The 12,531-nt window shown below is 40.4% G+C and overlaps 1 protein-coding gene across 1 annotated transcript in view; it reads left to right on the top strand.

Moving 5' to 3' along the window:
- slc16a10 (solute carrier family 16 member 10) overlaps window positions 1-12,531 on the top strand; it is a gene marked incomplete at both ends in the record, with an annotated part of 84,618 nt that overhangs the window by 24,279 nt on the left and 47,808 nt on the right. Inside the window, 2 exons of the mRNA XM_083909301.1 lie at window positions 3,046-3,190; window positions 10,232-10,661. Coding sequence (XP_083765427.1) covers window positions 3,046-3,190; window positions 10,232-10,661 — 575 coding nt within the window. The remainder of the gene's footprint in view (window positions 1-3,045; window positions 3,191-10,231; window positions 10,662-12,531) is intronic.

Below are 12,531 nucleotides of genomic sequence, written 5' to 3'. Positions count from 1 at the left end.
ACGAAATCAAGTCATCAGGTTTATTAGAGCCTTTGATGTTGATGACTATTTTCATTATGGATTCATCTGCTGATTATTTTCACCATCAAGTGATTAATTGTGTGCTTTTGTAAACACTCTGATATGAAATAATCTGATAGTGACTTTTCTAACATATTGAGACTGACAGTTCAATTTGTTTTAATGCCAAGCTTCTGTTATTATATAATATTGTTATTGATTTAAAAGAAGATGGAGCATTGATGCATGTGACATCATCAAAAATGTATAAGAATGTAAGTTGTATGTATTGCATTGAATGGCATAAAACATAAAGCAATCAAAACAAACACATAACTCAACTGCAACCTGCTGATTTGATGACTGTGTCATTTTTTATTCCAATTTCAATTGGAAAATGAATTATGAATACAAACCATTTACAATTACCCATTATTAATTTTTATCTTCCAATTTAACTAATAATTGGTTTTATTTTTAATTATTGGTGCGGGTTATCATTATTATTTTGCGTCTCATTATTTGAATGCCCAGCAGGCCATTATTATAGTGAAAACCCTTGCAAATGTCATCAGTAGTAATAATGTACATTATCATGTGAGCACTTTTAGCATAATAGCAAAAACATTTGTGTCCAGCCATGCCCAAACTGGTCACAAGTCTACCCAGGGACATTTTGAGTTGTTTTTACAGATGGATACTTTCCAACAATGTCCAACACATGCAAATCGGATAATATTTGAAGAAGATATGGCCATTTGAATGTAGGCACACCTCAAACTGCTTTAGGGAGAATTTTAGCCTCAAAGATTTACAGCAGTAGTCTCAGACGCGCGGCCCAGACGATATTTTGTGGCCCCCCACTTGACATCAAAGTTTAATGTAAGTGCGGCCCGCAGTGGTGATAAGGAAGAGTGGTGCAAGAGGGAGAGAAATAAAGCTGCAGACACACACACACACACACACACACACACACACACACACATCTATACCACGTAGTCTCTGTTGTCAAGTTACTATAGCAGCCTATATGTGATTCTGTTTTCACTTAAACGTGCGTCCATCCTCAGTGGTTGCGATGGCCCGTCACACCCGTAGAGCTGCAGTCTCTCCACCCGCAGGTGCCAGGGAGAAGATATCAGTCAACACTCGCTGCAACAGGATATAACCGCGGTGTTCAACAGAGTCAGTGGCCCCTTAGTGGGATGTTCGGGGATAAGACTGACTGAGGGTTTGCTGTAATGTGACGAAGACAGGAGCCAAGCGCAGGCTTTTAGCCAGCAGGACGCCCTAAAGACGCCCTATTTTTTCCTCCCGTTTCCCTTGGTAACCACCGAAACGATGTTGTGATGACGCATGCAAAAACTGCAGCCAGCACGTGCCTGTCTGTACCCGCTTAGAGTCTGTCCAAGATCAGTTTGGAACGCCAATAAAACCATTCTAACAAGATGTGAGCACACGGTGGAACAGCACCTATTAAATGCTGGAAAGTGTCTTTGCGCAAAAGCGAAACTTGGCTGCAGCGCAGAGCAGATTATGAACTCCCTGTGACAGAACTCTCTTCTCTCTCTCTTTGAGCAGTTAACTAAAGAGATCAGCTCATCTGATGCATCTGTTATTCCCTTAATTACAGTGCTAAAGCGTCTTCTAGATTGAGACCGGAGTGAAAACAATAAAAGTGCGCTATTGAGAATGTGTCAACACATTTTTCTAAGATCAAGTCGGATCCCCCGTATTTCATCACGACTGTACTCGATCCTCGTCATAAAGATCATTATGTATGTGTCATATATGGATGTGTGGATGTAACTTCACATAGAAGGACTTTTTTTTGAGTACTTACTTGATGCGGCTCAGCCTCACCCACACTCTAACTCATGCGGCCCCCTGGCAAATTGAGTTTGAGACCCCTGATTTACACCTTCTGGGAGCCAAGAGACAGAATCATCACATTTACATAGAACAACCCCCTCCTGGTCTAAGCTGTCAGTGAAACCACACCTCTCTGTATGAGCACAGATACCATTGTTGTGAGCTGCACTGCTACACAGAACAATACACATACAATACATAGTGTAGTCATACAGTGGTATGCAAAAGTTTGGGCATCCCTGTAAATCATGATTTTCCTTTATAAATCATTGGTTGTTTGAATAAGAAATTTCAGTTAAATATATCATATAGGAGACAAACAGTGATATTTGAGAAGTGAAATAAAGTTTGTATGATTTACAGAAAGTGTGTAAGAATTATTATATATATTATAAAACAATTAGGAGTGTGCATAAGTTTAGGCAATGTTGTGCGTCCTCCTTTTGCAGAAATAACAGCCTCTTAACGCTTCCTATAGCTTCCAATTAGAGTCTGGATTCTGGCTGAATGTATTTTGGACCATTCTTCTTTACAAAACATCTCCGGTTCAGTCAGGTTTGATGGTTTCCGAGCATGGACAGTCTGCTTTAAATCACACCACACATTTTCAATAATATTCAGGTCTGTGGACTGAGATGGTCATTCCAGAACGTTGTATTTGTTCCTCTGCATGAATGCTTTAGTAGATTTTGAGCAGTGTTTAGGGTCATTGTCTTGTTGAAAGATCCAGCCCCGACACAACTTCAACTTTGTCACTGATTCCTGGACATTGTTCTCCAGAATCTGTTGATATTGCAGACTTTCTGTAAATCATATAAACTTTATTTCACTTCTTAAATATCACGGTTTGTCTCCTATATGATATATTTAACTGAAATTTCTTATCCAAACAACCAATGATTATGACCCTATTCCTTGTCTTCATTCAACAGTGAACCCACACACACTCACTCTCTCTCTCTCTCTCTGTGCGTGCATATTAATTAGCCATGTGTATTCTCCGTGACCATCAGCTGATTGGCCGAAAAAACAACAAAAGAAACTTCAGATTATGCTTTGTGTTTTTAGCAGCTCTGTATTTTGAATGTGAAATAAAATAAAACTAACTCTGACTTTCAGCTTGTTGTGTGTTTAATGGTTGATTCGTTGACCGTGTGTGTGTGTCTCCTGCAGCTTGGGTGGGCTCCCTCTCCATGGGAATGATCTTCTTCTGCTCTCCCATTGTCAGCGTCTTCACCGACATCTTTGGCTGCAGAATTACAGCAGTGGGGGGCGCTGCTGTCGCCCTGGTCGGCCTTTTGGCTAGCTCCTTTATCAAGTAAGAAAACATTCACCACCAAAACACATCATTTCTTTTATCTGACATACATCAGCAAATGTATGTAATATAATCATAGTTTATAGTCATTATAACTTATATTAAGTGGTATAACCCTCATGTGAAATTTGTAACTCTATCTAAGTCTTGGTGTTAACACTAAGATAACGTAAATTACAGTTATTGTTTGGCTTTCAATTTGAACACTAAACATTACTAAATGCTATTTGTAGCCTCTAGTGTCCAAAGTGGGTACTGCAATCATCTTCTCTTTTTTTTGGCCCCCTTTGATAAAAATTAAAAAAATTAGCTTTCTTCCAATTTTTGAAAGTGAGCTAATTTTTTCCAAAGCATCTCCAGTGTGGATACGTCAAAGCACCAAACCAAAACATAAACGAATTTACTGACTTTATTGGACAGTCACTATAGTGAATATAGTGGAGGTGCCACTGTTATCAGTGATGCCACTACTTTGATTCATTAATTGCTAAGTGATGACACATAATGGTAATTTCATGACTATATATTTCTTACATACACTTCTTTGTCTGTTGTTATGCAGCTATGTTGCAGTGGTGTATATTTACACTGTATTTTATTTTCTCTCCTGAAATCTTTCACTCATAACTCTGTGGGTAAGAGCCTGTGTTTCTAGTATTCTTTTGTCAATCACATACCTGAATTCCATACATGTCTACACATGAGGAAGAACTCACAGCAACACAGAAATATCTGATTGTCACTTTACAGTGCAACACTTTTCATCACTTTTGATATCATGTGATATCAAAGTGTGATATCAGACTGACATCTACCAATACCAATATCAGTCTTTGATTTGATTTCAGACCTTTCAAACCATGAAGCTGTTAACAACACCTTTGTTCCATTTCTTTTTGTTATTTAACTTTTTTTTATTGACTCTTCATTAAACATGTTAATGCACAACCAGTGTGCTAATACAAACACAGCGGTCAATGAATAAGTCAACATTTTAGGAAAGTAAAACAAGCATGACAAGGACCTGCAAAAGTAGGAGTAAAAGAAATTTAAACAAAATAAAAAATAAATAAATAAAATAAAATAAAATACAGACAATAAAAATTATAATAATAAACATGGCCAGCAAATGGATAATATAAAATGTTAAATCATAAATTGCACATTCTTGACAGTTAAAATCATCACAAGCCAATATCACATGACTACTCCTTAACCCTGCATGGGTAACAAAGAACTTAGGGTAGTGTACAGGTATCAGCCACCATGACCATCACTCAATCATTTACAAATAAGGAGCCCCTACCTTTGAGAAAAGATCCAGATTATGATTTATCTTGTAAATAAATTCTTAGTTAGTTCCTCTCTCCATTCCTTAAAGCTAATCTTTTCTTCTGACTTCCAGTGTCTAAAAAGTACTCTGTTTGTTGTTGCAATAGCAAGCTTCACCCATGCGCGTATATATCTGGATAGGCCGGATTTCCTCGGCAAAATACCCAGGACACATAGAGCTATATGGAGAGAATTGTGTTCCTTTATTATTCAATCAAATAGAATAGATTTGATACCAAAAAATTGTTTTGAGAGCAAAAAACAGTAAGTTGCAATCAAAAAATAATAAATAAATATGACCGAACATATTTCTTCAAATTCAATCAAAACTAATGTTTGTAATTAAAAACATACAACCATTTTGCTTATAAATCAGTCCTCTTTGCTTTCAAGTTAAAAACCTTTGCTTGCAAATCAGTCCCCTTTGCTTGCGGGTTAAGCCCAATTTATACTCCTGCATAAAGTGCTCTACGTAGGTTAAGCAGAGTTCTCTGCGTTGACGCAGAGCCTGTCAGAGAGCCTCTGCGTCGTCTCCGACTGCACAAAATATTCACTCCGTCAAAGGACAACGGAGACGGCAAGAGCTGCGATTGGTCCTCAGGACAGGCCAAGCTAAGCTGCTCTGTGCCTGCTCACAGTGAGCACCGAGCGTCCACAGAGGCGGAGCTCATCTCCGCCGATAACGTCGCTGCCAACTATAAATACGTCATATCTTAACACACAGCACATGTTTAGACTCTAAACAATTTCTCGCCTCAAATGATCTTAAAACTGCGTTCCGTGACACAGAAAAGTGAGAAACGGCCACTGTTTCAACAACAACAGTCTTTCTCTCTCTTTCTCTCTCGACGCCATTGCTCACTGTAGCCAGAAGAACAACCTTGCGTAGCGACCCCTACTGATCAGGCGGGAAATTGCAGTGCGTATCCGTCACCACGACGCAGAAGTTTGAAGGCTCGAGTCGTCTCCATGGTTACGCAGTCGGATAACACATTACGCAGTCGGAGAAGTATTATGTGGCCTTTATAAAGTTTTGTTTGCAAATCAGTCTTCTTTGTTTGCATCTTCCAAAGTTTTGTTGAGAATTCAACAGCACTTGATGGGCGGGGCCTACGCTGGTGGATGGGAGAAGAGTTTCTATTGGTTGGTTTGACATTGCTCCAGCGCAGCTACGTCTTCTGCATCACACCCACTTCTCCCTTGTTTCCTTCTCATATTTTTCTTTTTCAATTGCAACCTGTTCTGTTTCGATCTCAATTTTTTTTTTTTCGATCGCAACGTACTGTTTTTTGCTCTCAAATCTCTTTTTTGGTTTCAAATCTATTCTATTTGATTGAATAATAAAGGAACAAAATTCTCTCCATAGAGCTTTTCCCTCTGGTCTACCTTCAGTACTTTATTGATACATTGGATAACAGCCACCCAGAGGCTGTGTACCATCTCACATTTGTAAAAAATATGTACCAATGTACCCCTTTCCTTCTTACATCTCCAGCACTGAGTCCCAACCTGGACATTTTTGCTGGAGTTCAGTAGTTCCTATTTAATATCCTGAATGAAATAAGCTGTGTCTGCATGTCTCGGGCTACAGTGTACCAGGACATGATTGTTTCCTTCCAGACCTCGCAGTCAATAGGTGCCCCAAGGTCTTTATCCCATGCTAGCTTAACACCTTTGTAGTTTGGGGGTTGATGATTTCGAAACATATCATAAAATCTGGATGTCCTTCCTCCAGGGATTAAAACTAACTTTTTTCACCACCGTCCCGGAAACGTCCCGAAAAACATTTTGAACCATCCCGAATCATCCTGAATCGTCCCGAAAATCTTTTTTTTACATTTTGAGTTGTTACTTACTGATAATATAATAAAAACACAATACATTATGTTGATAATAAATAATATATTTATTTCCAGACTAGATTTGTTGTGTTGTAGATGACAACCAACACACTCAGTCACAGAACTGTGGTCTACCGGACCTACTCCACCATTTAGTGACTGCATTTAGTGGGTTGTAGTCGTCATGAGAAGGGCCATGCATTGAGATTTGCATGAGGCTGTTTAGGGCTGTCAAAATTACTCAAAAATGACTTTTGAAAAAACACAAATATTCTAATATCTGTATTTGCGCATGATATCAATGACGCTAGCATCTGGTGTGCGCTGCATCCGCTGCATCTGGGGGCTTTAAATCAGCCAGACTGTCAGGTGATGACAGCATGACGTCAATAACAGGACAAACTAATACAACCAGACATAACTACTTGTAGATGTAGTTTATTTAAGTTTTAACATATTTCACAACATATTACCTACACAAAAATAAGTAAATTAACTAATGACCAAGAGCGCAGATCTCTCTCGCTCGCTCTCTCTCTGCGCATACTGGTTTAGAGACTTTCCAGCGTTTAACAGGTGATGTTCCACAGTGAACTCGCTCTGTTTCGACCGCCGAATTATCGGTGTATCCCTAAATATAACATCTTTATTGACAAGACCGATGTAACCGTAATAATGACGCACTTGATAGTGTGACTTGGGTTTCAATCGGCACCTGGACATGCGTGCGCTGATTACATGGGGGAACATGCGCTCTTGTTCCCCGGTATAGAAAAAGCCGTGGTGTATAAAAAAATCTATTTTAAATAAATAAACAAGCAACGCTAAGCCTGGCGGAGCTTCATTCAGTGATTGGAACAAACATGTCAACATTAATGAAATGTTTACATGCAGTGCGGGCGCGCAAAGCAGACAGCCGCTTGAGCGGCGCACAGTGAGAGAGGAGCAGTTTCTGTGTCCCACTGAACACAAACATGAGCGCGCAGCCATTTACCTTTTCATATAAGTATTTCCCACCGACCATGAACCCGTTCTGGTTCACAGAAAGTGTTGAAAACTTAAACAGAAAAATTTAGTCAGTCAAAATTCTCTTTCGTCCCGTGGTCGTCCCGAGAGAGAATATTGATCGTCCCGATGACAATTAATGACGTCCCCGGGACGACGGGACGGTGTTAATTTTAAACCCTGACCTCCTCTAAGTTTCCAGCCTGATCACCATAACTCTTGTTCTATCAGCTCTCTCTCTATCACCACCTAGGCAGGAGCACAGACCTCCGACATACCTGACTTAGATAGCTGACTGAGACTGAAAGCACAGTGATACCAATCTATTCTTGGCAATCCTAGACCACCCTCCTCCTCTGACACATATCATTTCTTTTTGTTAAAAGCAGGTTTCTTCCCCATCCACAGGAAACGATCTATGGCCCTATTAAATCTCGACAGAAGGGGGAGTGGGAAGGTCAAAGGCAACATACTTGTTACATAATTAAACTGTGGTATTGTAATCATCTTCAGTAAACATTCCAATTAAGGATAAACCTAATTTTGACCAGTTTTGTAAATTACTTTCAGTTTTTTGGATAAGGGGCAGTAGAAATAAATTCATTATCTTTTAATCCTGGGGTAATCATAATCCCCAAATAGACCAATCCAGATGGGAGCCATTTAAATTGTCAATTGTTTTGAATACTGGGAGGGCATATTTTAGATAAAGGTATCACTTCTGATTTCGACCAGTTGATCATGTAGCCTGATATACGAGAAAAATAACAAATCATGGATAACATATGAGGCACTGCGATTTCTGGGTTACTTGACAGTAATAGGATTAGGGATGGGAATTTCACATTTTGAGAGTCGATTGTCGAGGTCGAGGTCCACGTGTTGATATTTAGTCGTTTTTTTTAGTCGCCCTGTGGAAAAGGCCCACACAAGCCCACATCTGACAGGGACTTAGCCAATACTGCAGCGTGGCACCTGGGGTGGTGAAACAGTGTTGCTCAACAAATGGGAGATGGGCGATGGGCGATGGGACCCCCCCCCCCCCCGATTATTAATGGGTATTTCGCACACTGGGGGCAACAGTGTTTAAAACTGTTTGCAGTGTTAAATTTGTGTTGTCCACTATTTTATTAAGTTTTGTGGGAGAGGTGTTTCTAAGTCTTCCTCTATATAACTTATACTGGGGCCAATTCCAATTCCTATCTTAACCCTCAATCTTAACCCTCAAGCTCAACCTTTAATCATAACTGGCCATCAAAACTGTTGAGGGTTATTTTGTCACTTAGAAATGGGACACCCCTTAAATGCAGATACGTCTTTAGACTGTAGGGGGCAGAATAACGCCAAAGCTGCGTCCAGTCTGTCAACTCCAAAAAAGAAGAAGAAGAACACATTTACGTCACGATTATTTATTTATTATTTTATTTCAGTCAAGTTATTAGGTTGTCAGTAAGTTATAAGATGATACTCATACAAATACCACAACCACGGACATATTCAGCTGACAGTTACCACACACCACGGCTTATTGAAGGGTAAACGATAGCAAACGATCGATTGTTCGCACCGGCCGGCTATTGACAAAAGACGCAACAATGACAGTTATCCATAATATGGGCCTAAACTAAGATAATACGATTGTTTTCATCATTTTTATATCTCTATTAACAAAGAAAATACTTAATTTGTATCGCACTCGTTTCGCTGCTTCCGACGCCATCTTTCTCATGTGAAAACACGCAATGCATTCTGGGTAGCCCTTGCTCCCAAGGGTCGTCTCGGAAAATCTCAATATTGAGGGCGATACAGCCCTTAAACTCGCCCCTCAACTAAATTTTTCTGAGAATCGTGACAGCACTTGCACTAGAGGGAGCGCGCATTTTTGAGATTGAGGGTTAAGATTGAGGGTTAAGCAAGGAATTGGAATTCACCCTTAGTCTCAAAATGACTGGCCGTCTCTCTGTGTTTCACGTATTGGGACAAACATCCCAGCTCCACCAGTATCACGGGGAGGGCTTTTCCCCCTGGGTCACCACTCTTTCCATGGGCTCGTTTTTTTTCCCGTCACAAGGCAATCCCTCTTTTCCGATCCGTCTCTTTGTTTAGTGGTTCCATGAATTTAAGGCCGTTTGACTGTCTCAGTGCTCTCGGACAGAAGAGTCATACAAATGTATGTACAAGCCAACCTGCTTAGCCAGTCTTGCATTGAAAATGAAGAGTTGGTGCGCGCCACAGCTGACAAAGTTAGAAAAATTTAGAGGTGTGTGCCCTAGTGCTGCAACACCTTTTGGAGCATACCGGGCCGTTCTGACACAGGATATGACGCCATTTTTGTTGCGCGCGAGTATAAACCTAGCATTGACAGTGACTGAATAACTGACTTGCATACAGACACATCTGCAAATAGTTTGATTGGTCTGAACACAATTAATGTTTATGTTTGCACAGGAAATAAACCAGAACACTTTTGTATTGCAAGTTGAGACACGGAACATTTTAAACATTGAGTCCAGATAAATCTGGTCACCTCAGGCAAGACCTCTAATCCTCTAAGAGTTATTTAAAGAGTCTTGCGTACAGACAATTATAATAACAATACTATGAGAAAACATGGAACCTGCTTAATCTTTTTGTTGAGTTCTGAATAGTAGTACATACAAATAGCTATCTTTTTCCTCCTTCAGCCACAATGACATCTTCTCTTAGAGCTTTGGATCTCAAACTGATTTCTGGGATAGCAGGAGGTTTCTGACCAGAGTGGTGTACCTTTGCACTTTAATTTACTTTAAATTCATGTCTTCTAAGATTCTCATATCAAACATAAAATGAAGACAATGATGATTTGGCTTGTCCTCCTTCACAGGTCCCTTGGTCCCATGTACTTCACCTATGGCATTGTGTTTTCCTGCGGCTGCTCCTTCGCCTACCAGCCCAGCCTGGTCATCCTGGGACACTATTTCAAGAAGCGCCTGGGTCTGGTGAATGGCATCGTGACAGCTGGCAGCAGCATCTTCACCATTACTTTACCGTTCCTGCTGTCAGGTCTGCTGAAGAATGTGGGCCTTCACACCACCATGCGTATCCTCTGCATCTTCATGTTTGTGCTGATGCTGGCCGGCTTCACCTACAAGCCCCTCCTGCCCAACAGGTCCAATCACAAGCAAACAGGCAGAAGGTGTCCCCCATTGAGTCAGCTCTTTAACATCAACATCTGGAAGTCTATAGGATATCGCATCTGGGCATTCGGTATACCCGCTGCCCTCTATGGATACTTTGTGCCTTATGTTCACCTGGTAAGTCTGTGTTTTCTGCTGCTTTCACTTTTAAATTCAGTTTCCTTGGCCCCCTTACACATCATTGGTGCCTGTATGTTGTTTGTGTTACTGGCTATCATCATCTTACATCACCTCTTGCACAAAGGTCAAATATTAACAAATGATAACAGGTAATTTCCAACAGAAGGGTTCCATGTTGGGATTTCCCACTATCCTAATCTCTTGTTTTGTACGTGTTCACTGGCACGAGAGTGTAGTCTGAGGCAGAGGTCAACTAGGGAGTTTCAACAACACAGATATCAAAACACCAAAGCAGCAGCGTGAGTGTTATTAATATGAAAGGTGAGAGGAAGGGAAGTTGAAACCCCCTTCCAGGCATACAGGCATTATCATCAGGGTGAGGATTTCTCACAAGATGGCTTATGATGATTAAAGTGTATTTCAGTACTGAAGGAAAGAACATACAGTACACTGTAAGGTTGCTTCTGTTCTCCAATAAATATTTTACATCATCAATAATACAGCAGGAGGCAAGGGGTCATTCTGAACCCTCAACAATGTAATATAAGATGAAGCTTTTTGAAGTTTGTCTGTATGAGGTATCGACACATTATCAACAGTGACTGTGCCACACATCCTTCTGCTTCCACTCGCTCCAATTGACTATGCACATGTGTCATGTTATCTTTCTTTTTATGGTAAGGAACTGAAACCGGAAGGTGATGAGCAGGTGATACAGACCTGCTCAGGCTTTGACAGACATTATTTGAAGGTTAAAATCCTACATTGTGTTGCTTTATATTGTGGTCTATGGATGTGTCATATGAAGATTAGCATCTTTATTTTGTATTTTTTTTTAAACGACAATAGTAATACTAATAATACTGACCAAAGTACTAAACCAAACCACAAACCAGTGGGTGACGTTGGTGGTTAAGTGAAATGCTAGCAAACAACAACAGAAAAATTACAGATAGAAGAACAACTGTGTGTTTCAGGAGAGTGAAGCCCACCATGACTGACTGACAGACCAGACAGTATCTGCACACATGAATGTGTGAACAGGGATAGGCTGAGGGAATAAAATATGATAAGACATCAGGGAAAGTGTGGATATGTGTTTGACTCAGGAGGTGACTGTTTATTTGGACATGGTGACTCTGTTATTGAAGGCAGATCAGCAGCACATTGCAGGAACACAGCCTGTTTTCTCAACACTTTTTCACCCCAGACTGGGTCACCACAGAGACCTGGCTGCAGTCTCAAGGCCATCACTGGTCAGCAGCTGTTTTTACACACTGGTCTAATTTATGCTGCCATAGGCCTAGACTGCTGGGGGAATTTCCCATCATGCACTTAGAATGAGCACACAGACTTTGCACGAGCCACACTTTGGGTGAATTCCAATTCCTTGCTTAACCCTCAATCTCAAAAATGCGCGCTCCCTCTAGTGCAAGTGCTGTCCCGATTCAGATAAATTAAGTTGTGGGGCGAGTTTAAGGGCTGTATCGCCCTCAATATTGAGATTTTCCGACACCACCCTTGGGAGTAAGGGCTACCCAGAATGCATGGCATGTTTTCAAATAAGAAAGATGGCGTCGAAAGCAGCGAAGTGAGTACGATACAAATTAAGTATTTTCTTTGTTAATAGAGATATAAAAATGATGAAAACCATTGTATTATCTTAGTTTAGACCCATATTATGGATTACTGACGTCATTGTTGCGTAACATTTATTTTTATTTTACGATCTTTTGTCAATAGCCGGCCGGTGCGAACAATCGATCGTTTGCTATCGTTTACCCTTCAATAAGCCGTGGTGTGTGGTAACTGTCAGCTGAATATGTCCGTGGTTGTGGTATTTGTATGAGTATCATCTTATAACTTA

This window comes from Microchirus variegatus (assembly GCF_963457635.1).
Source record: "Microchirus variegatus genome assembly, chromosome: 23".
NCBI lineage: Eukaryota > Metazoa > Chordata > Actinopteri > Pleuronectiformes > Soleidae > Microchirus > Microchirus variegatus.
The sequence above is the reverse complement of the archived record's forward strand: the minus strand, read 5'-3'. Positions and strand labels throughout refer to the sequence as shown.